The sequence below is a fragment of the Puma concolor genome, chromosome A3 (genome assembly GCF_028749965.1).
Source record: "Puma concolor isolate L17-30 chromosome A3, mPumCon1.1.hap2, whole genome shotgun sequence".
NCBI classification, from domain to species: domain Eukaryota; kingdom Metazoa; phylum Chordata; class Mammalia; order Carnivora; family Felidae; genus Puma; species Puma concolor.
This window is the reverse complement of record NC_141669.1, coordinates 111,657,698-111,682,620: the sequence shown is the minus strand read 5'-3', so window position 1 is coordinate 111,682,620 and position 24,923 is coordinate 111,657,698. Positions and strand designations below refer to the sequence as shown.

Below are 24,923 nucleotides of genomic sequence, written 5' to 3'. Positions count from 1 at the left end.
CACAATTCTCAATGCCTAAAACAAAGGGCACTACATGATGTGTGCAGAGAATTCAGGTGGTAGCATACAGCTGTATAGTAAGGAGATTGAAGGGGTACTGAATATTGTCCCAACTAAATATTATTCATTAAGTTCTTATTGGTACAGCTTCTGTGATTTTTCTTTCAGAGATTGAAATCAAATACTGAGATTTTTCTTTCAGAGACTGAAGTCAAATATTGTATATGGATCATAAGATAGTTTCATATGACTATCATAAGATAGTCACAAGTAAAATCATTTTGGAGTTTTCCAGTACGCATCACATAACTTTCTCACAGGTTTGATTGGGACAGGACTTTTGCCCATGACTGTCATGTGCAATGGGCACATTAAACACAAGTTAAATTATTCTGAAGCTTTTTCTCTTTTTCCTACTCCCTTTCTTAATTGAGGGAAGCAAAGAGCTGGTTTCCAAGGATACATCTCCTCTCTTATGCTTGTCTCAGATTGACGCAGTCATGGAAACCAGGCAGTAAACTCATTCTTGGCAGCTACTAGCACTGGTCTGATCTTTTCTTTTAAAAGCATGAGATTCTTTAGTAGTACATTTTGAGAAGGTTGATGCCAAATGATTCCAGGTCATCTCAAAGGGGTTGGGAATTTTGTTGAATAGCTTAAAGCGATTCAGTTAAATATTAACAGGTTTCTAAACAAAACTGCAGTGATTTACCTGAAGATTTTTATGTCTAGTTTAACTGGAAGGATTAAAATTACAGAATTATTAATGTTTTTTAATAGTCCTTTTTTAGGATATTTTAAAACATTCCTAATTTCAGGATTTTATTTTTTGTTTTTAATCTTATGAATTCAAAATACTAAGAGTTGTATAGCTATACTTTATTTAACACAATGAAGGTTTTCATCTGTTTTACTTGAAAAATAAAATAAAATCTACTGATGAAATGCAAAAGGAAATAATGGCTCTTTAAAATATTTTTTGGATTCTGAAGCTGACTGCTGTGGTTCAAATCCCATCTCTGCTATTTATTAGCTATGTAACACAGGACAATTTACTTAACCTCTCTGTGCCTTAGTTTTCTTATCCGTGAAATGGGGGATAATAACCTCCACTTCATAGGGTTGTGTTGTCATAAGGAGAAAATGAGTTAAGTTATGTCACATGCCTAACTCATAGGGAGCACTCAACAGATTTGACTATTCCATTTATACACAAGGAATAAGGCTGAATAATAAATTCAGAGAAGGTTTGTACTGAATTCATTTGTGAAAGACTTAAAAGAAGGAAGGCATTTTTGACATATGTATTATTTTTTAGGTAACAAGGGTGGTGGAGGATTTAGGAATCTCATCCCTACTGCAAATGGATAAACCATCTGTTTTCAGATCCCTTTTAAAGATTTAGTATTGGGTTTACACAATTTAGCAAGATATTTGTGGATTTGACAAACATTGATTGCTTGATTGCTACATGATACGTAGGTGCTGGAATTTCAAAGGTGAATGAGACACATCCTTTTCCTTAGAGAGCTTCCTGTTTTGGAGGGGTGTAGTTGGAGAAGGGTGAAGAAGTGAAGATGACCTATTACAAAACTTAATTCTTTATACATTGTGTTAAGTCCTACACTAATAGACTTTTAAATTTTAAAAAATGATATGGGGATAGGAGAGAGCACAAATTAATTTAAGAAATATGAAGACTAATATGAGGAAACTATAAAGCCTTACTGAAGGATTTATTTTTTTAAAAATTTTTTTTTTCAACGTTTATTTATTTTTGGGACAGAGAGAGACAGAGCATGAACGGGGGAGGGGCAGAGAGAGAGGGAGACACAGAATCGGAAACAGGCTCCAGTCTCTGAGCCATCAGCCCAGAGCCTGACGCGGGGCTCGAACTCCCGGACCGCGAGATCGTGACCTGGCTGAAGTCGGACGCTTAACCGACTGCGCCACCCAGGCGCCCCTGAAGGATTTTTTAAAGATACAAATTCAATATTTATGCTATGTTCCTGAATGTGAAAGACTTAAATATTATAGATACCGTATAGATGTCAGTGCTCTCCAAATTATTCAGCAGATTTAATGCATATTGTTTTGTAAGCCCAGTAGGATAAACCTTTTTTTTTTTTAATTTTTTTTAAAGTTTATGTATTATTTTGGGAGAGAAATAGTGTGCGCAATCAGGGGAGGGGCAGAGAGAGAGAGGTGGGGGAGAGATAGGATCCCAAGCAGGCCCTGTGCTGTCAGCACAGAGCCCAATGAGGGGCTTGAACCCACGAACTGTGAGATCATGACCTGAGCCAAAATCAAGAGTCAGATGCTCAACTGACTGAGCCACCTAGGCGCCCCTGGGGTAAACCTTTTGAAAGCTTGACAGATTGTATGGTATGGTTCATTTGGAAGAATAAATTCAGTAGTTGAGAAAATTTTGAAAATTTTTGAAAAGAACAATAATCGGAGAGCTGTAGAAATGGGGAAGGTATGTGACACTTGACTCTGTGGATAGTAGAATATATCACAGAGTTAAAGGTATTTAAGACAGGGAGTACTTGGCTGGCTCAGTCAGTAGAGCATGCAACTCTTGATCTTGGGGTTGTAAGTTTGAGCCCATGTTGGGTGTAGAGATTACTTAAAAAATAAAATATTGGGGCGCCTGGGTGGCTCAGGCAGTTAAGCATGCGACTCTTGATTTGGGCACATGTTGTCATCTCATGGTTCATGAGGTGGAGCCCATGTTGGATTCTGCACTGACAGTGCAGAACCTGGTTGGGATTCTCTCTCTCTCTCTCTCTCTCTCTCTGTCCCTCTCCCTCTCCCTCTCCCTCTCTCAAAAATAAATACATAGGGACCTCAGGGTGGCTCAGTCAGTTAAGTGTCTGACTCTTGGTTTCGGCTCAGGTCCTGATCTCACAGTTCTCAAGTTCGAGCCCCACATTGGGCTCTCCAGTGACAATGCAGAGCCTGCTTAGGATTCTTTCTCTCTTCCTCTCTCTCAAAATAAATAAATAAACTTGGAAATAAATAAGCATTAAAATTTTTTTTAATAAAATCTTTAAAAAAAAAGATATTTAAGACAGTTTGACATTTGTGTTAGAATAGACAAGCATGTAGAGCAGAGTAGTAATTTCAGAAACAGACAAGGATATGTGTGGGAATTTAGAATATAATAAAAGTAGCATTTAAAAATCAGGGAGAAAAGGCCCACATGTCCATCGATGGATGAATGGTTAAAGAAGATGTGGTATATATATACAACGGAGTATTACTCGGCAATCAAAAAGAATGAAATCTTGCCATTTGCAACTACATGGATGGAACTGGAGGGTGTTATGCTAAGTGAAATTAGAGAAAGACACAAGTCATATGGCTTCACTCATATGAGGACTTTAAGAGACAAAACAGATGAACATAAGGAAAGGGAAACAAAAATAATATAAAAACAGGGAGGGGGACGAAACAGAAGAGACTCATAAATCTGGAGAACAAACAGGGTTAATGGAGGGGTTGTGGGAGGGGGGATGGGCTAAATGGGTAAGGGGCACTAAGGAATCTACTCCTGAAATCATTGTTGCACTATATGCCAACTAATTTGGATGTAAACTAAAAAAAAAAAAAAAAAAAAAAGGGAGAAAAGAATGGACTATTCAATAAATGGTCCTGCAAAAGTGGGTTGTTTGGGAACAAAAATATGTAAAGACCACTAAATTAGACTGTGCTCAAATAATCACCAGATTATAGAGGATACTTAGGTGAATTACTGAACTAACCACATTCTTCATCTTTTCTCTGGAATGTACTGAATGATTCTTTAAAAAAAAATTTTTTTTTACATTTATTATTTTTTTTTTTTTAATTTTTTTTTTTCAACGTTTATTTATTTTTGGGACAGAGAGAGACAGAGCATGAACGGGGGAGGAGCAGAGAGAGAGGGAGACACAGAATTGGAAACAGGCTCCAGGCTCCGAGCCGTCAGCCCAGAGCCCGACACGGGGCTCGAACCCACGGACCGCGAGATCGTGACCTGGCTGAAGTCGGACGCTTAACCGACTGCGCCACCCAGGCGCCCCTTTTTACATTTATTTTTGAGAGACAGAGACAGAGCACAAGTGGGGGAGGGGCAGAGAGAGAATGAGACACAGAATCTGAAGTAGGCTCCAGGCTCTAAGCTGTCAGCACAGAGCCCAGTGCAGGGCTTGACCTCACAAACCGTGACATCATGACCTGAGCTGAAGTCAACCAGGTGCCCCTGTACGGAATGATTCTTAAACTGAACACTCATGGTTGGTAATAAACTACTCTGGTATACCTTGCCTTTTACAATCACAAATTGAATTTTATACTTTTAAGGGTCAATATGTTCCAAACCTGCTTATGCCAGTTTTACTTACTGTAATTTTATAACCTAATTAAATATTATATAAATGTGAGTATAATGAAATATGAGTATAAAGGTAGTTGTTTTTAAGAAAGTTAAGTTGAAGATCTTGAAAGGATTAGATAAGTCCCTTTCCCCCCGAATTACTATCTTCTTTTTAAGTTTATTTATTTGCTCTTTAGTAATCTCTACACCCAACGTGAGGCTTGAGCTCATGACCCCAAGATCAAGAGTTGCATGCCCAGGGCGCCTGGGAGGTTAAGTCAGTTGAGTGTCTGACTCTTGATTTCAGCTTAGGTCACAATCCCAGGGTTGTGGGACCGAGCCCCACATTGGGCTCCGCGCCGAGCTTGGATCCTGCTTGGGATTCTCTCTCTCTCTGTCTCCTTCTCCCTCCACCCCCTCCTTCTGTCCCTCTGCCCCCTCCCCCTTTCATGCTTGCTCTCGTGCATTCTCTCTCTCTCTCTCTCTCTCTCTCTCTCTCAAATGAAAAAAAAAGAGTTGTATGCTCTTCTGACTGAGCCAGCCCCCTCCCCACCCTGCCCAAATTACTATCTTATTGGTTGTGGGCACATTTTAGAAGATTAGAAAAAAAAAATCATAAAAATCTTGTTAAAGATTCTATGCTCAGTTGTCTCACAGTTGTTTGAATACTTGTTCCATTTTATTTTATTTTATTATTGTATTTTAAAGTGTATTTATTTTGAGAGAGAGAGAGAGTACTCATGAGCAGGGGAAGGGCAAAGAGATAGGGAGAGAGAGAGAATCCCAAGCAGGCTCCACACTGTTGGTGAGGAGTCCGATGTAGGGTTCAAACACATGAACTGTGTGGTATTACGGCATGAGCTGAAACCAAGAGTTGGATGCTTAACTGAGTGAGCTACCCAGGTGCCTCTTGTTCCATTTTATTATTTTTTTAAATGTTTATTTATTTTTTTGAGAGAGACAGAGCTTGAGCGGGGGAGGGGCAGAAAGAGAGGGAGACACAGAATCTGAAGAGGCTCCAGGCTCTGAGCCATCAGCACAGAGCCTGATGCAAGGCTCGAACTCACAAACTGGGAGATCATGACCTGAGCTGAAGTTGGATGCTTAACCAACTGAGCCACCCAGGTGCCCCGCCTTGTTCCATTTTAAAGAAATTGAAATTAAAAATCATGGGTATATATTATCGATATGATACATGTAAGAAAGAACATGTGAAACATAAATTATCCATACTCACAGAGGCCTTGGCTTTCTACCAGGGTATTGGCAGATGAATGAATGTATGTATATTTGTTTTCAGTAAAAATCAAATATTTAAGTTACATATGTATTTTTTTTGTTACCTGATCTACTGCTTTTTTTTGTGTAACCAACCAGCCCCAATCCCTATTTGTGTTGGGTAAAAGTTTTTACCTGTCCCTTCAGGAAACAGAGGAGATGCTTTTATATGCTTAGGCTAAAGAAAACCTTTCTCAAAAGCAGGGGTCATCAAATATTTTCTGTAAAGAGCCAAAGAGTAAATATTTTAGGCTTTGTGGTCCAATAAGCAAAATCAAGGCTATTCAAGGTACTTTAAAAAACACATTTCCACAAATTTCTTATTGATGAAATTAAAATATAATAATTATTGAGTACAACTTTTTGTAACAATAGATATATTAATGAGAAAAAGGGAATTCTTTTTTAAGGTGATACATTCACTTAATTGGAGTTCAGAGTTACTGTTTCCTATCAAAATTGATTTCAAATGTTAATGATGGTCTGTAATAAGATTTTACATATTTCATCTTTGAAAATGTCTTTACATAGATGTGTAGCCAAATATCGGTATCAGCCCACAAGCATATGATTTTAGTTGAGCATATTAATCACTTGGGAAGCATTTATAAAATTATATTATTCTTTTAATATTTGCCTTGTAGCATATCGTTAAATAGCAGATTAATTACTTCCAATTAAGGGTTAGATGGAAGCTCCATAATTTCACTGTTAAGTAGACTTTGAAATATGGAAATTTCTTTGCACTTTCATTGAAGTCCTAAAACTGCTTCTGGAGCTGTAGTTGTTTTGTTTTGTTTTGTTTGGAACTGTAGTTTTGAGCTAAGAAAATCTGTCCTCTGAAAATTTGTTGGGGGGGGGGGTGCCTGGGTGACTCAGTTCATTAAGCATCCAACTGTGCCTTAGGTCCTGATCTCACAGTTCGTTGCTTTGGACCCTGAGTCGGGCTCTGTGCTGGCAGTACAGAGCCTGCTTAGGATTCTCTTTCTCTCTCAGTCTCTGACCCTCCCTTCCCTTCTCAAGAAAAAAAGAAAAAAAAAAAACTTAAAAAAAATTGTTTTGGAATGTAGATCTCACTTCTTATTTTAAATTTAACAGCATGAGAAGTGTATAAAGCAACTTGACATTATTGCTTATGATTCAGATATTAATTTTTATCTCAATGACTTGATTGTAGTTTGACTTTCACATATAAGTGTTGTTCTGCCCTGGTAATGTTAGATTGAATTTATTAAATTCTTTTTTTAAAGTTTATTTATTTTGAGAGTGACAGAGAAGGCGTGAATAGGGGAGGCAGGGAGAGAGGGAAACAGAATCCCAAGTAGGCTCCACACTGTTAGTGCAGAGCCCCAGAAACTGTGAGATCATGACCTGAGCAGAAATCAAGCGTCAGACACCCAACTGACTGAGCCTCCCAGGCACCCCCAGGGTTACTTTATTAAATATTGTAAATCTGCAGCAAAAGCAAAGTTTCAGAGCCATTCATTATTTGATAATCTGAAAGAGGTCTATTGTTCTGAAAATTTTCATTCTCAACCCAGAGCTTAAAAGATTAAAATTCACAGGGGCGCCTGGGTGGCCCAGTCAGTTAAGCATCTGACTCTTGACTTCAGTTCAGGTCATGATCTTGAGCTAGTGAGTTCAAGCCCTGCATCAGACTCTGTGCTGACGGGTCTGAGCCTGCTTGGGATTCTGTCTCCCTCTCTCTCTGCCCCTCCCCTGTTTGCGCTCTCTCTCAAGATAAATAAACTTAAAAAAGATTAAAAATCACCAAATTTTACTACAGCAAAGTCCCTGAACTGCTCTGTGGTCAGGCAAGTCAGATTATTCAGCTTTGATTTCTGGCAATAATTAAGACCATGACAGTGAGTGAAGTTCACCATCAGCACTGTTGGCTCAATAACACATGATAAATTTAAATATTTTTCAGAGTACCTGCTGATGAAGAATATATTGAATAACTGCCTTGCATCTTAACAAACTTTGCAAATTATCCAACTGAGCTTTTTTCTACTCCACATTACTATTATCACTGGTAACACATTTTAGCAGATTGCAATTCAAATTGTACTGAATTAGTATTTTCTCAATTTCTGGCCTGTAGTTGTTTAACAGACTATTCATGGAAGCCAATTTTTCATTCACTTAATTTTTTTTAAGATTTCTTTTTTTAGTAATAATCTCTATACCCAAAGTGGGTCTTGAACTCAGAACCCTGAGATCAAGACTCACATGCTCCACAGACTGAGTCAGCCAGTTTAAACTTCATCCAGCTTAAACTTGGCATTGACTCCTTGAATAAACAACTGAGCAGTATTGGTAACATCTGTCCACTCATTGAGAAACAGGGACTTTACATGAACTCATTTGCCTTTTCTTTTTTTTTTTTAAGTTTATTTATTTTGAGAGAGAGAGAGCATGTGCACGAGCAGGGGAGGGGCAGAGAGAGAGAGGGAGAGAGAGAATCCCAAGCAGGCCCTACACTGTCAGTGTGGAACCTGACACAGGGCTCAATCTCGTGAAGCATGAGATCATGACTTGAGCTGAGATCAAGAGTTGGATGCTTAACAGACTGAGCCACTTAGGTCCCCCTCATTTGCTTTATTTATTTAGTTAGTTACGTAGTTAATTTAGTTTATTTATTTGTTTTAAGAGACAAAGAGAGAGAGCACACAAGCAAGAGAGGGGCAGAGAGAGAGGGAAAGAGAATCCCAAGCAAGCTCCACACTGTCAGCGTGGAGCCCGATGTGGAGCTTGAACTCAAACTGTGAGATCGTGATCTGAGCTGAAAACCAAGAGTCCGACGCTTACCCCGCTGAGCCACCCAGGCGGCCCACATTTGCCTTCTTAAGATGATTAATCTTAACTCCCTTTATCCTCAACTTTTGGAGTAACTGGTCTTTTTGAAAAGCTAGTAGTCTTAAGTTTATTTTCTCTGAATATCCTTCTTCAGCGCCTAGAACTGAGCATGGCTTAAGCAACTCACCATTGACTAATAAATTACTTCCTTTTCTTGGCTAATAGATCAGCCTTGGATTTTTCAGATCATGGCTTTTCCTGTGAATTAGAAATATTGGGTGACTACTTAGTGTGCTAATGTTGGTGTATATTGAATTTTTTTTAGCACAGCTGTAGTGTCATTGCATAATAAACACAGTGCTTCCTCGTGTGACTTAATAGCAAGGTAATCCACACTCTCCATCCACTTTGCTTAAAAACATGACATTATCAAAAAAAAAAAAAAGCATGACATTATCTACTTTCTCTTCTTGTTTTGATATGATGACTATGCACTGGTAACACAAAGAAATAAGCTATCACAGTGCAGTATGTCAGTATGCGCATGTGGCAGTCAAGATGCTGCTGAGTTACATAGCTTCTTCGCTGATTTCCTCAGTGTGATTTCCACTCTGTGGTGCACTGAGCAGCAGTGCACAGCTCTGTGAGCACCACATACACAGGTAGCCACTCAATTTTGCCACTGTAGCGTTGAAGGCATCCATAGGCAACATGTCAATGAGTGAATGCAGTTATGTTTGATGTTGTTTATGGATACTGGAGTTTGAATTTCAATATAATTTTCACATCATGAAATAGTATTTTGATTTTTTTCAACCATTAAAAAGTGGGGCGCCTAGGTGGCTCAGTCAGTTGGGCATCTGACTCCGGCTCAGGTCATGATCTCACCCTGCGTGGGTTTGAGCCCCGTGCCAGGCTGTGTGCTGACAGCTCGGAGCCTGGAGCCTGCTTCGGATTCTGTGTCTCCCTCTCTCTCTGCCCTTCCCTATTCACACTCTGTCTCTCTGTGTCTCTCAAAAATAAATAAACATTAAAAAAATATTTTTTTTTAAGTATAAAATCATTCTTAGCTTGCAAGCCTCACTAAAACAGATGGTTTGTTCTACTCCATTCTGCATACAGCATTATACCAAGGCCAAAATCAAGAAGGAAAAAATTGACTAAAATTTGATTGCATAAAAAGATAATATAAACAAAACTAAAAGATAAACTACAGATTGGGGAAATGTATTTTTTTTTAAGTTTATTTATTTATTTTGAGAGAGAGAGTGAGCAAGCATGAACGAGGGAGAGGCAGAGAGAGGGAGAGAGAATGAATCCCAAGCAGGCTTCATGTTGTCAGCAGCACAGAGCCCAGCATGGGCTTGAACTCACAAACCCTGAGATCATGACCTGAGCAGAAACCAAGAGTCACATGCTTAACCAACTGAGCCACCCAGGGACCCCAGCGGAAGCATATTTTTAACCCTATGTCAGGAAAAGATTGATGTCACCTAGTATTAAGGAGTCCCTGCGGATAAGAAACAGACCAAAACACTATTAGAAAAATAGGCAAAGTGTAAAAAGTTCACCAAATAAAATCTATGTCAGTGATTATATCAACTGTTGATCTGGTACTGAACTGGGAAGGGCAAAAGAAAACATGGGAGACTTTCACTTTACACTTCATACACTTTAGTATTGTTTGAGATTTTTTTTTAAGCTGCTCTTTTAAAAATTTTCCTTTTATTTTTATTTTTGTAAGTAAGCTATATGCCCAATGTGGGGCTTGAACTCACAACCCCGAACTCTACCAACTGAGACATCCAGGTGCCCCATTGTTTGAGATTTTTACAGCAATCAGATACTATATTTATCAGTATTTTTGTAAATAGCCCAAAAGTTTTCTCATAAAATTTTTCAACTGTTGCTTGGTTTTCTGGTCCCTAAATTTTGTTTTCCTGCATGGAGATTTAAAAAAAAAAGGGTGTGTTCTTTCTCTTTCCTGCCTCTGCTCTGCTCTGCTATATGTGTGGCTCTGGTTTAGAAGACAGCATGTGGAGCTTAGGCCCCATCAGATTTCCCCACCCTAGTCCAGCTTTTATATGTTCTTGAGTGTGTTACTGGGCCAACATAATGGGTACTGCTTGCATTGATGCCATGTTGACTTGGAAATCTAGGGTTTGATTTTTCAAATGAAGATGGAAATTTGTTCTATTATGCATCTTCTAAATAATATTGACATTAGGGATTTTGAATTGCTTTTTAATTTTATTTTTGTTTTAAATAGTTTTTTTTTAAAGTTTGTTTATTTATTTTGAAAGAGACAGAGTAAGAGCAGGGAAGTGGCCCAGAAAGAGGGAGAGAATCCCAAGCAGGCTCTGCCCTATCAGCACAGAGCCCAACTTGGGGCTTGAACTTATGAGCTGTGATATCGTGACCTGAACTGAAACCGAGGGTCGGACGCTTAACAGACTGAGCCACCCAGGGGCCCCTAAATAGTTACTAATAGAAGTAAGAGGGATGGAGGGATTCTTCTAAATCAACTCTTAAAAACTTATCTTTGGTAGAATTCTTGATTTTCCTAGATTTGTTAAATGTTTCTAAAGATGTTTGGCATAGGTATTAACTTCATGGGCCTATTGTAAACAAGCCAGTTTTTTTCTTCCAAGTTCTGAATTAAGTCAGTCAAGAACAATAACAGAACCTCCTCATAGGTGGGTGACTGCTATTGCATTCCCTCAAGGCATTCGGTTACCAAGGTGAATCACAAGGAGAAGAATTTTACTTTGCATTTTCTTTTCAAATCAAGAGTTGTGGAGTTTGATGCGCTTGAAGCATGCAGTTTTCTTTTCCTGTGGTCTATGTAGATGATGTCATTAAACTAGATTTTGGCTTTTATTATTTAAAAAATATATATTTATTTGAGAGAGAGAGCTGCCGGGGGAGAGGCACAGAGAGAGGGAGAATCCCAAGCAGGCTCCATGCTGCCAGCACAGAACCCGATACGGAGCTCAAACCCACAAACCATGAGATCATGACCTGAGCCAAAACCAAGGGTCAACCACTCAACCGACTGAGCCGCCCATGTGCCCCTAGATTTTGGCTTTTTTGGCTTTTAGATCTTGGTTTAAAATACTAGAATGATTGGCTAAGTGATGATTATATTTCATGTGGAATTGAAATAAGCTGATCTGATCAGGAGGAACCTTACCCTGAGCATGGCAGGAAATGAACTTGTAATAGCAGTTAACATAGAGTGTACCAGCTATACATAGCGAAAGATGAGTATGAGAGAAAGTAAAAGTAAAGTGTAAATTACAAGTTTGGGAGAAAGTGACTTTGTGATCTAACTTTGTGAGAGCCAAAATTGGGAATACTGGGTGGACATGTACATGTCCCTAGATTTTAGAAAGATATACTTCAAAAAGTTGACAAGATAGGAGTATGAATCAGTAGGAGTTTTTTACTAAAAGGAAGGGCAGTTTAAAGACAAACAAAAAAAACTGCCCTTAAACCAAAGATAGGTAAGTGATTACTTCTGATAGATATTCAGACTTGATTAAGAAATTAGAAGACGGGCCGCCTGGGTGCCTCAGTCCCGTTAAGCATCCACCTTCAGCTCAGGTCGTGATCTCATCATTTGTGAATTCGAGCCCGCATCAGCTCTCTACTGTCAGTGCAGAGCCTGCTTCGGACCTTCCTTCTCCCGCTCTGCCCCTCCCTTCCCGCCCGGCCTATCTATCTCTCTCTCTCTCTCTCTTTCTCTCTCTCTCTCTCTTTCTCTCTCTCTCTCTCTTTCTCTCTCTCTCTTTCTCTTTCTCTCTCTCTCTCTTTCTCTCTCTCTCTCTCTCACACACACACACAAACACACAAATAAGTAAACAAACAAAAAAAGACATTAGAAGATAGGGAATTTTGAAAAATACAGGCAGTCTGTCAGCAAGTTTAGAAAAAGTAAAGTAAGTTGTCTTAAAATTTAATTAGTATTAAAACTAATTTTTTAATGAAAAAGCCCTTTAACCTTTTATGGCTTTTATTGCTATTCTCTAGACCTGCATTTCCAATATGATAGTCATCAGCCATATGTGCTATTGTATTGGGCAGCATGTATGTAGAACATTTCCATCACAGAAATTTCTATTTGGAAGTGCTGTGAAAATGAGATATATTATTAGAAAAGCTTATAAAAAGGATAATAGTGTACTTTTCTATCTAGAAATTTTACTGAAGAACTATGTTTTTATAATCCTGAGACATTGGTGTGTGCTTCTTTGTTGTTAATATGTGCATTTTGTTTTTTATTTTGAAATAATGTTAAGTTTACAGATAAGTTGCAGAAATAGTACAAAGAGCCTTTTCCCTCTCTGAGCTATTTGAGAGTAAGTTGCTCACTTGATGCTCCGTCAGCCTTGAATACTTTAGTGTGTGTTTCCTACAAATGGGGACATTCTCCCATATAACCACAATACATCCATTAAAATCCAGAGCTTAACAGTGATACAGTAGTACCAGCTAATCCCCAGATCCCATTCAGGTTTTACCAGTTGTCCCAATAAGAACCTGTAGAGCAAAAGGATCCAGTTCAGAAACACATATTACATTTTGTTATCTTGCCTTTGACTTGATTATCATGATATTTTTGAGGAGTGTAGGCTAATTATTTTGAGTATTTCTCAGTTTGGGCATGATGTTTCATCATGGTTAGATTCAGAATATGCATTTTGTCAGGAATACCACATAAATGGTGCTGTATTTTTACTCTGTTCTGTCAGAGGTACACAATTTCCATGTGCCTTGTTTCTTATGATGTTAATCGTGATCACTTGATTAAAATAGGGTCTCTTGGTTTTCTCTGCTGTAAATTTACCTATTTTTTCCTTTGTAGTCAGTAAGTACTTTATGAGGAGGAAGCACTTTGAGACCATGTAAATATCTCATTTCCTATCTCCCTTCTCAAACTTTACCCTACTAGTTTGAGCTTCATTGATATTTCTTGGCTGGATTATTGCTGCAGCAGTTGCCAAATGATGATTTTTCTACTTTTATCATTTCCGTAACATTCATCCAGTGACATATCATAAGGAAAATCCTTTTCTCCCTGTTTGTTTATTAATTTATATTAATATGTATTTATGCATTTCTGTTTTATTCAGTGAATTATTATCTATTAATATGTTACTTTGATGCTGAATTTGTCTCATATTTGGCTAGTGGATGCCTCTGGTTTCAACCTGGCTCTTGTATCCTTTTGACATATTCTATCATTCTTTGATTACTTCCCTTCCTGACTTTCTGGCACAAGATGTTCCAGTCTCTTCCTGTACTTTTCCTGCCCCAGCCCAGTCATTTCACCAAGGAGTCCTGGTTCCTTTTATTGGAGAATGTATTTAGAAACCAGGCCTGGATGGTAGGTGTATGATTGTTCTACTGGGGAATTGCTGCCCCTAGGCCCTGTCAGTGGACAGAACTGGGTAATATATGCGTGTATATACATACACAAACATGTGTATCCTTACACATGCATCCATCTTTGTGTGTGTGTGTGTGTGTGTGTGTGTGTGTGCATACACACGCACATTAGACAAGCTTTGTTCAATCATATATTATAGTGCTGCTGGCTAGGAGTTTAGTATTACTGAATCAACAGTGAGGAGCACTTGGGTGGCTCAGTCAGTTGAGCGTCTGACTCAGCTGAGCGTCTCAGCTCAGGTCTTGATCTCAGGGTTGTGATTTCCAGCCCTGCACTGGGCTCTGCGCTGGGTGTGGAGCCTACTTAAAAAACAACGACAACAACAAAAGATATATCCAGGAAAAAGAAGAGGATATTTGCTGATCTGTACATGAGGTCACTCTAGAAAGTACTAAGGTAAACACCTGTAGTGCTTGGTGAATCTATGGAAAAGTAGGTAAATTTGTGGATTTGTGAGATCACAAACATAAAAATTGCACAGTGCACAGTGTTGTTGTCTACTGTGAGCATCATAAGTGTTTTTGTGATGAGGAGGTGTCTGGTTTTGTTAAATGCTTTTCCTGCTTTGAGATGATGTGTTTTGCTTCTTTATTAAGATTGGTATATAACACCAGTACATAGACTTTTAAATGGCGGTTAGCTTCTGTTTTATCTCATCTTTTGCATTGTATGTTGGGTTTATTATGAAATGACTGTTTGGCAAGATTGTATTGCAGGCATGTCTTCAAGTATATCAAACATTAATGAGAGTATCTTTTAAAATTGGGGCAACTGGGTGGCTCAGTTGGTTAAGCATCTGACTTCAGCTCAGATCATGATTTCACAGTTCATGGGTTCGAGCACCGTGTCAGGCTCTGTGCTGACAGCTCAGAGCCTGGAGCCTGCTTTGGATTCTGTGTTTCCCTCTCCCGCTGCCCCTCCCCTGCTCTCTCTCTGTCTCTTTCAAAAATGAATAAACATTAAAAAATAAAATCAACTTTGTTGAGGGACACCTGGATGATTTAGTTGGTTGAGCGTCTGACTCTTGGTTTCAGCTCAGGTCATGATCTCTCAGTTTGTGAGTTTGAGCCCTGTATGGGGCTCTGTGCTGGCAATGCAGAGCCTGCTTGAGATTCTCTCTCTCCCTCTCTGTCTGCTTCCTCCCCCCACTCATGCCATCTCTCAAAATAAATAAAAATTTTTTAAAAAAGAGAAGGTTTTGGTTTCTATTCAATGATCTCTAAAGTTTTTTTTAAAAATCAACTTTATTGAGGTATACTCAATCTTCTTACAATAAAACATACCATTTTTCTTATACAGTTGAATGAGTTTTTGCCAAATTTATCTACCTAAGTGATTGTCACCATGGTGAAGATACCTAACATTTCTTTAACATCCACAATTTTCCTTGTGCCCATCACAGTTATTCCTCTCCATACCCTTCTTGGGCCCGAGGCAATTAGGGATCTGTTCTCTCACTATAGATTAGATTTCTTTTCTAGAGTGTTCTAAAACTAGAATCATGTAGTATGTACTCTTTTGTCTGGATTCTTTCACTGAACATGATGGGGTTTTTTGGTTTTTTTGGTTTTACTTTTATTTGCATTTATTTTATGCATAATTTACTTCTGGGCCATAAGTTTTTGTTTCTTTAGTTTCTTCTGGGATATCTTTTTCTTCTTTGTTACCTCCTCTCCTGGTTTAGGAACAACCTGCTCTTTTCCAGTAAGGATCATCTTACTGTGGCAGGGAGCAATCACATATGGGTTAATCCAACCATGAGCCCTGTGATTCTATGCCACATCTTGGGGACTTTGTTCACCTGGATGTACTCTGTGACCAGAAAATCTACATCGAAACCCTTAAGTTCAGCATTACTGTCACCATTTTTAACATGTGTAGTAAAAATTCAGCACTCTTTTTTTGCCCCCGACCCTGTATCCAGCCCCACTGTTTGGCCCGGGCACACCTACCAACTCTACCATTGTAGCAATGGAATGATACACTGCTTCTGCAAAGTGACATCCTTCAGATACTTGTTGGCTTTTCACAGATGCATACCCTTGATGGCCTGAGCCATCATGTGTGTTCTTAAAGTGAACGTGAAGATTTGAACCTCTTGATTTACATCATTTTGCGGGGTATTCTGGGTCAAGCGAATAGCAAGCCATTTTCAGAAATCACCTCAGGCCTGCTTAGGGGAAGAGTGAGCATAATGTTTCTGACATTCATTCATGTTGTTAGGTATACTAGTAGTCATTTCCCTTTTTTTTTCTGAGTGGTATTCCATTATGTGAATATACTGTATTTTCCATATGTTAATAAGCACTTAGGTTTTTTTAGTTTGATTGCCTCATGAATAAAGCTACTAGGGGTGCGCCTGGGTAGCTCAGTTGGTTAAGCATTTGACTTTGGCTTAAGTCATGATCTCATGGTTTGTGAATTTGAGCCCCATATCGAGTTCTGAGCTGACAATGTGGAGCCTGCTTGGGATTCTCTTTCTCTCTCGCCCTCTCCCTCTGCCCCTCCCTCACTCGTGTGCTAGCTCTCAAAACAAATAAATAAACTTTAAAAAAAAGCTACTGGAAACATGTGTTCAAATCTTTATTTTATTTTTCAAGTTTATTCATTCTTGAGAGACAGAGAGACAGCATGAGCGGGGGAGGGGCAGAGAGAGGGGGAGACACGGAATCTGAAGCAGGCTCCAGGCTCTGAGCTGTCAGCACAGAGCCTGACCCAGAGCTGAAACCATGAACTGTGAGATCATGACCTGAGCTGAAGTCAGAGGCTTAATCAACTGAGCCTCCCAGGTGTCCCATATAGTTTTACACTTTATATTCTCGTCAGTACTGTGTTGGAGTTTCATTTCTTCCACCTCCTCACCAATATTTGGCATTGTCAGCCTTTTACTTTTTAGCCATTATGGGTTTGTGGTGGTGTCTCATTATGGTTCTATTTGCATTTTCCTAGTGACTAATGGTGTTTCCCTGTGATGGGTGTCTGTTTATGTCCTTACTGGCCAATTGTGTATTTGCTTTTATGAAGTGTCATTTTAAATCCTTTGCCCATTGTTGGATTATTTGGTAGTAAGTAATATCTTATGCTTGAGTTGTAAGGGTTCTTTATATATTCTGGATATAGCCACTAATTATATATACGTATTACAGATGTTCTCTCTTAGCCTGTGGCTTGGGTTTTTTTTTTTTTTTTAATACTTTTTAAAGAATTTTATTATTTACAAAATAATTTTATTATATGGGGCGCCTAGATGGCTCAGTCGGTTAAGCATCCAAATTCAGCTCAGGTCATGATCTTGCAGTCTGAGTTCGAGCCCTGGTCAGGCTCTGTGCTGACAGCTCAGAGTCTGGAGCCTGCTTCAGATTCTGTGTCTCCCTCTTTCCCCCTCCCCCACTCACATTCTGTCTCTCAAAAATGAATAAATGTTAAAAAAAAATAAAAATAATTTTATTATTTAAGTATTTATTTAAGTAATCTCTACACCCAGTGTGGGGCTTGAACTCATGACCCCAAGGTCAAGAGTTGGATGCTACCCCTACTGAACCTGCCAGACACCCCTGGTTTTTTGTTTTTTAATGGGGTTTACCAAAGTGTTAGAAATTTGTAATTTTGATGAAGTGCAAATTATTGCTTTTTTTTTTTGTCGTGTTTTTTTGTATCCAATCTAAGAAGTCTATCTGTAGTAGGCAGAATTCTAAGAAGACCTTAGGGACCTTAGCAACCTGCACTCTTGTATTATTTCCTTCCTGTGGGTGTGGGCAAGATCAGTGAATATGATGGGAGTTTACTCCAGTGATTATGTTACATTACGTGGCACAAGGGATATTAAAGATGTAATTAAGGTATTAATCAGTTGACTTTGAGTCAGCTAAAGGGAGGTTATACAGATAGGCCTGTCCAATCACATGAACCTTTAAAATCTGGGTCTAGAAAGAAGTCAAAAGACTTGAAACATGAGAATTCAATAAGAGGGAGATTTTTCGCTGCTGGCTTTTAAGATGGAGAGAGGTCTCTATGGCAAAGATTGCAGATGGCCTCTAGCAGCTGAGAATGGCTCCTGGGTGAGAAGTAGCAAAGAAAGAAGGATCTTAGTCCTACAACTGCATGGAGCTGAATTCTGCCACGACTGTGTGAACTTCAAAGAGGAGCATTAGATGAGAACAGCCTGGTAGATACCTTGAGTTTATCTTTGTGAGATCCTTAGCAGAAGTTCCAGCCATGCTGTAGTTGGACTTCTGACCTCTAATTTTGTGGTAATTTGTTACTTAGTAATATAAAATTAATACACTGTCTCAAGATGGTGAAGTTTTGTCTTATGTGTTCTTATGCTTTAGCTGTTACATTTAGGTCTGGATCTAATATCCTTTCAAATTAATGTTTGTGTATGGCATGAGAATCCAGTGCAAAAGTTCATTTTTCCCTGTCTCTGTATCCAATTATTCTGGCCCTATTTGTGGAAAAGATTGTTCTGCCCCATTGAATTATCTTGTCATCTTTGTAGAAAATCAGCTGGTCATATATTTGTTATTCTATTTCTGAACTCTCTAGCCTATTCTCTTGATTTCTATGTCTGTTTGCATACCCATAGGATAGTGTCTTATTCCCTGCCAGGTAGTCTCCTGACTTTTTTTTTCTTTGTCAAAATTGGTTTGTCTATTTTAAGATCTTTAGATTTTCATGTAAGTTTTAGAATCAGCTTGTCAGTTTTTATGAAAAAACCTGAGAATTTGATTGGGATTCCATTGAATCTGTAGTTTCGTTTGGGATGAATTGACATTTTAACAACATCAAGTCTTTTGGTCCACGAACAGATTATATCTCTCCACTTATTTAAGTCTTCTGTAAGTTCAGCAGTGTTTCGTAGTTTTCAGAGTACAGGTCTTGCACATCTTTTGTTAATATTTACCCCTAAATAATTTGTGTTTTAAAAATCCTATTGTAAATGGTACTTTAAGAAGTTTAAATTTTCAGCTCCTGCTGATATATAAAGATACAATTGAGGATGAAGTTTTGGGGTGGGGGGAGGTTTGTGGAGTCTAGAGCTGACACCCAAGAAAGAATTCTTGAAGACGTCTTTGGTGCAAAAAGGTGATTTTATTAAAGCATGGGGACAGGACCCATGGGCAGGAAGAGCTGCACTGAGGTTGTGGCAGGTAACTCATTATATACCCTCAGGTTGGGAGGGGGTCAGGGATAGAGTAAGTCTCTAAGGAATTTTGGAAGCAAGGTTTCCAGGACCTTGAGGGGCTAGCTGTTGCTAGGGAAATGCCATTTATTACCATTTAATAAAACCTCAGTCATGAGACCCTTCAGATGTATGTTGGGGCATAAGCTTGGAGTATGATTGCCAGCATATATCTTGGGGCAGTTGAGATAAAGGAAGTAGACTCACAGGATCCTCGAGGTTGGGATAATGTTAAGCTTAAGTTCTCTTTTGCCCCTAGCGAAGTGTCCTCATCCAGACAACTGAGCTCCTAGAGGGAGGTCACTTTGCCGGTTTCAAGGACTTGTCAATAGGCTGTAGGCAGTAAGGGAATTTAATTTGCCTTAGTTTCCCACATTACCATGGCAAGCACTTAAACCCCTTTCCTTTGTTCTTGGGTAGCCAAGAGTGTCTGAGGAACATCACACATATTCCACCTGGTGAGTGGGGGGTGTGTGCCAGCCTGTATTTTGCCCTCAGCTTGTTCCACGCTCCCTCATCAATTGTTTATTATGTATATGGTTTTTATAAAAAAATTTTTTTAAGGTTTTATTATCCATATTTGAGAGGGAGACAGAGCGTGAGCAGGGGAGGGGCAGAGAGAGACAGAGAGAGAGAGAGGGAGACACAGAATTCGACAGCTTATTTGTCTAACCTGTCAGCACAAAGCCCAGCGCGGTGTTCAAACCCACAAACCGTGAGATCATGACCTGAGCCGAAGTCAGACGTTCAACCTACTGAGCCACCCAGGCACCCCTGCATCTGTTTATTTTATGTTGACTTTATATTCCGCTACCTTGATAAACTTATTGTTTCTACTAACTCTTGTAGACTCCTTAAGGTTTTCTATCTATAAGATCATGTTCTCTATAAATACAGTTTTATTACTTCTTTTCCAATATAGATACCTTTTTATTTATTTTTCTTACTTTGTTGCATTGGCTAGGACCCTCCAATATAATGTTGAATAAAAGTGATAAAAGTAGGTATTCTTGCCTTATTTCTGAGCTTAGGGAGGAAGCATTCAATATTTTACCATTAAATGTGGCATTAGCTTTAACTTTTCCGGAGACAGTTTCTATCAGGTTGACAAAGCTTTCTTATAATTCCCAGTTTTCTAAAAGAAGTTTGTTGGGATGGTTTGGATTATAGGGAGAAAGCATAAAGTGTTCTTGCTTTTTGAACTCAGATATTTCTCCCAACTTTCTTTTTATCAACATTGTTTTGGCTATTCTGCATTCTTTGCATTTCTATGTAAATTTTATAATCAGCTTTACAACTTTTAGCTCTGCAGTTACTTTTCTAGGTCAGGGTATGTTTATTTCTCTCTGCAGCATTTTGCATAAATTCTTCAGATATATTTTCAGGTTTATTAATTTTCTCTTCAGCTGTGTCTTCTCTAGTGGTTTACTTGTCTATAAAATTTTAGATTTCAATGGCTATTTTTATTCTGTAAGTGCCATTTAGTTGTTCTGTTTTCGTATCTTCTTTTTAGAGTGTTTATGCTTTTGTTATGGTTTTGATGCTTTTACGTTATTATTTTTTAATGTTTTTAATGTTCATTTGTTTTTGAGAGAGAGAGAGTGTGAGTGAGGGAGGGGCAGAGAGAGAGGGAGACACAGAATCTGAAGCAGGCTCCAGGCTCCAAGCTGTCAGCACAGACAGAGCCTGATGCGGGGCTCAAAGTCATGAACTCAACTGTGAGATCATGACCTGAGCCGAAGTCAGACATTTAACCGACTGAGCCACCCAGGAGCCCCTAGATTTGTTTTTTAAGTTTATATATTTTGAGAGAGAGTGAGCATTAGTGGGGGAGGGGCAGAGAGAGAGAGAGAGAGAGAGAGAGAGAGAGAGAGATTGAGATTCCTAGGCAGGCTCTTCACTGCCAGTGCAGAGCCTGACATGGGGCTTGAACTCACGAACCATGAGATCATGACCTGAGCCAAACCAAGAATTGAACACTTAACCAGCTGAGCCAGCCAGGTGCCCCACAACTCTAGCTTTTGGTTCATACTTTGTTTCATGCCACTGGCAGTTTTGTTTATTTTCTTGAGAACTTAGCTAAGCTTCTCAAAATATGTTAGCATTTATCCAGTTACTATAATAACTGAAGAGTTTTAGTACATTTTCTAGATTGCTGTATTGTGGAATAAAATAGATGACTCTGTGCTTTAAAGATTGAGTTTAATATACAGAAATATTGGGTGTCAGCCAAACCTAAAACTACTTTTTACATATTCATTTATTAATTTCTATTTTTAAATGGCAGCTCCTCTTTAAAAAAGAGACCAGGAGCCTGATTTTGCCATCTACTTCCTGAGGAAGCAAAAAGGCTGAAACTTGGTGAATAGCAAGACCATTGGTTGCTATAGTAAGCATGAGACTTCCTGGCAGTGACTCTATTAACAGTAGGAAATGAAATCATGGCAGTGTCCCTTTAATTTGCCACAAGGTTTTGTTTTCCATCTTTGGAGTAGGAAGTTCTGCTATATCAAGGAATTGGCTCTTCCAATTGATTTTATTCAGTCAGACAGTGATTAGAAAGTCTCACTGTCTGTGTACATTGACTAACAAGGGTATACATAGATCTAGGGTTCTGAAAAGAACTGAGGCTGGAGATAGATGGAGAAAAAAGGATGAGATCCAGAAAAGTGGATGGAGAAGTGGTTCTCAGCCCTGGCTGCACATTGGAATTACCTGGGGTACTTAAAAACAGACAAACAAACAAAACCCAAACAGAACAATCAAAAAGTATTTTCAGTCATTGCCAGATGTTCCCTAGAAGGACAGTGCAGTAGAAAAGTCGTAGTTTGGGGATAAGGGAGGAATGCTCCTGCCTTCCCTGGAAGGACCTGATTTCTCATTGAATTCAGTTCTCATGAGCTCTTCAGTAATCTGAACTGTTTAAGATGGAGCTTTGTCCTGTGGCTCCTGCAGGGTTCAACGCAGCTCTACGAGACACCTTGTTAGAGTGTATTCCTCTCCCTGGGAACAATGCAGGGGTTTAAATAGGACTGTTTTGGGGCGCCTGGGTGGCGCAGTCGGTTAAGCGTCCGACTTCAGCCAGGTCACGATCTCGCGGTCCGTGAGTTCGAGCCCCGCGTCAGGATCTGGGCTGATGGCTCAGAGCCTGGAGCCTGTTTCCGATTCTGTGTCTCCCTCTCTCTCTGCCCCTCCCCCGTTCATGCTCTGTCTCTCTCTGTCCCAAAAATAAATAAACGTTGAAAAAAAAAATTTTTTAAAAAAAAAAAAATAAATAAATAAAAATAAATAAATAGGACTATTTTGTCTTTCTAAAGGTGTTTTTTTTTTTTTTTCCTTTGCTAGTTGCAGGTGGCACACCAAAAAAACAAAAAGGTATTTATGGAATTCCAATGAGTGGTGATGGATGATGCAGTTCAAGTAACTAAGGTAAGAGAAATAAAACCAGAGTGGTGAGGAGCTTTGTCACCCGAGTTAGTGCCCTCACAAAATAAAGCTAAAATACGGTTCTCTCCCACTCCATTTTATTTCTAAGCTGTATGACTAGCTTATTTTTGTGTGATTAAAAGCATTATAATTACCATCCTTTGAGAGGGTGGCTCTCAAACTGGTCATGAATTTGAATCACTTAAAGAGATGGTTTTTTTAAAAATGACTGAAGTCTATGCCCTGCCACCTTGCCCTTATTGAATTAAAGTTTCTGTGGGTAGAGCACAAGTAATCCAGATGGCATCCTTGTTGAAGAACCGATGCATTGAGGCAAAGAGTGCAATACTCTGTCTTATGTGTAGCATTGAGTAATGTGTATTAATAAGGGAAAAATGGATTTTTATTATTCAACATTCCCGTTGCTCCAAGTTTTAAGTGGGAGTGTAAATCAGCACTACAGCTTTGGAAAACTGTTGGGCATTTTCTGCAAAGCTAAACAGACATCTATCCAGTGATGCAGGAGTCCCATTCCTACATATTTGCCTTTGAGATATGAAAGCTTTGTTTGTAATTGCTAAAAAATGGAAATGATCAAATGTCCAAAAATAGGTGAATAAATATAAGTAGTGATATATTCATACAATGGAATTTTTTTCAGCAATAGAAAGGAACAAACTACCAATACACATACCAACATGGATGAATCTCAGAGATAGAATGTTTAGTGAAAGAAGCCAGACACAAAGTAGATGTTTAGTTACTGGAAGATGAGATATGATGGAAGTCAGACTAGTGGTTCCTTTAGCAGGAAGTGGGAGGTTATGACTAGAGGAGGGTACGAGAGAGCCTCGGCAGCACTGAAAAGGTTTATGTTATTGTGTTTGTATACTTATTTCTTTTTCTTTTTTCCCCTGTTTTTGGTAAAATTTACATAACATAAAATTTACCATTTTCATCATTTTTAAGTGTGCAATTCATTGGCATTAAGTGCATTCACATTGTTGTGCACCCATCACCACCATCCACCTCCAGAACTTTTTCATCTTCCCTCAAGTGAAACTCTAACCCATGACACACTAAATCCCATTTCTCCCTTCCCCTAACCTCTGGCAATCACCATTCTTTCTACTCTCTATCTCTATGAATTTGATTACTTTAGGTACCTCATGTAAGTGGAAGTATACAATATTTATCTTTTTGGTGTCTGGCTTTTTTTTTTTTTTTTTTAATCTTTATTTATTTTTGAGAGAGAGAGAGAGCACAAGCAAGGGAGGAACAGAGAGAGAGGGAGACACAGAATCTGAAGCAGGCTCCAGGCTCTGAGCTGTCAGCACAGAGCCCAATGCGGGTCTCGAACCCACAGACTGCGAGATCATGACCTGAGCCGAAGTCTGACGCTTAACCGACCATTAATTAACCACTAATTAGTATAATGTCTTCAAGGTTCATCCCATGTTGTAGCACATATCAGAATTTTACTATTTTTTTAAAGAAAATTTTTATTTTTTTTTTTAAGTTTATTCTTTTTGAGAGAGAAAGCACACAGGAGCAGGGAGAGAGAGGGAGAGAGAATATCTCAAGAGGTTCTGCACTGTTGGTGCAGAGCCTGGCATGGGGCTTGAACTCGAGAATTGTGAGATCATGACCTGAGCCGAAACCAAGAGTCGGATGTCCAACCAACTGAGTTACCCAGGGGCCCCTACTTCCTTTTTAAAGCTGAATAATATTCTGTTGTATGCATATATAACATTTTATTCATTCATTCATCCTTCAGTGGACATTTGAGTTGTCTCCACCTTTTGGCTGCTGTGAATAGTGCTGTAATATATATTGGTATACAAATATCTGTTCAAGTCCTTGCTTTCAGTTCTTTGGGGGTAGGTACTTAAAAGTGGAATTGCTAGATCAGATGGTAATTTAATGTTCAGTTTTTGTTTTGTTTTGTTTTTTGTTTTTTGTGTTTTTTTTTTTTTTAAGGAACCACCCTACTGTTTTACACAGTGGCTGCACCATTTTACAATCCCATCAGCAGTGCCCAAGGGTTCTGATTTTTCAGTATCCTCACCAGCACTTTTTTCTTTCTTTCTTTCTTTCTTTTCTTTCTTTCTTTCTTTCTTTCTTTCTTTCTTTCTTTCTTTCTTTCTTTCTTTCTTTCTCTCTCTCTCTCTCTCTCTCTCTCTCTCTCTCTCTTTCTTTCTTTCTTTCTTTCTTTCTTTCTTTCTTTCTTTCTTTCTTTCTTTCTATTTATTTACTTCCAGTATAGTTAACATGCAGTGTTATATTAGTTTGAGGTGTATGATACAGTGATTCAACAATTCCATACATCTCCCAGTGCTCATCATGACAAGTATACTCCTTCCTCCTTGCCACCTATTTCCCCCACCCTGTGCTGCTCTGATAACCATCAGTTTGTTCTCTATAGT

The 24,923-nt window shown here is 38.8% G+C and overlaps 1 protein-coding gene across 3 annotated transcripts in view; it reads left to right on the top strand.

Moving 5' to 3' along the window:
* PTPRA (protein tyrosine phosphatase receptor type A) overlaps nucleotides 1–24,923 on the top strand; it is a 162,840-nt gene that overhangs the window by 23,297 nt on the left and 114,620 nt on the right. The window contains exon 2 of one of the 3 annotated variants that reach the window (XM_086701827.1): nucleotides 22,423–22,500. The exons of 1 other annotated variant lie outside the window; for it this stretch is intronic. In XM_086701827.1, the coding sequence (XP_086557953.1) occupies nucleotides 22,474–22,500 (27 nt within the window). In that variant the 5' untranslated portion in view covers nucleotides 22,423–22,473. Of the gene's footprint in view, nucleotides 1–22,416; nucleotides 22,501–24,923 lie in introns of all 3 variants that reach the window. One more of the 3 variants, XM_086701826.1, reaches the window with a different exon arrangement.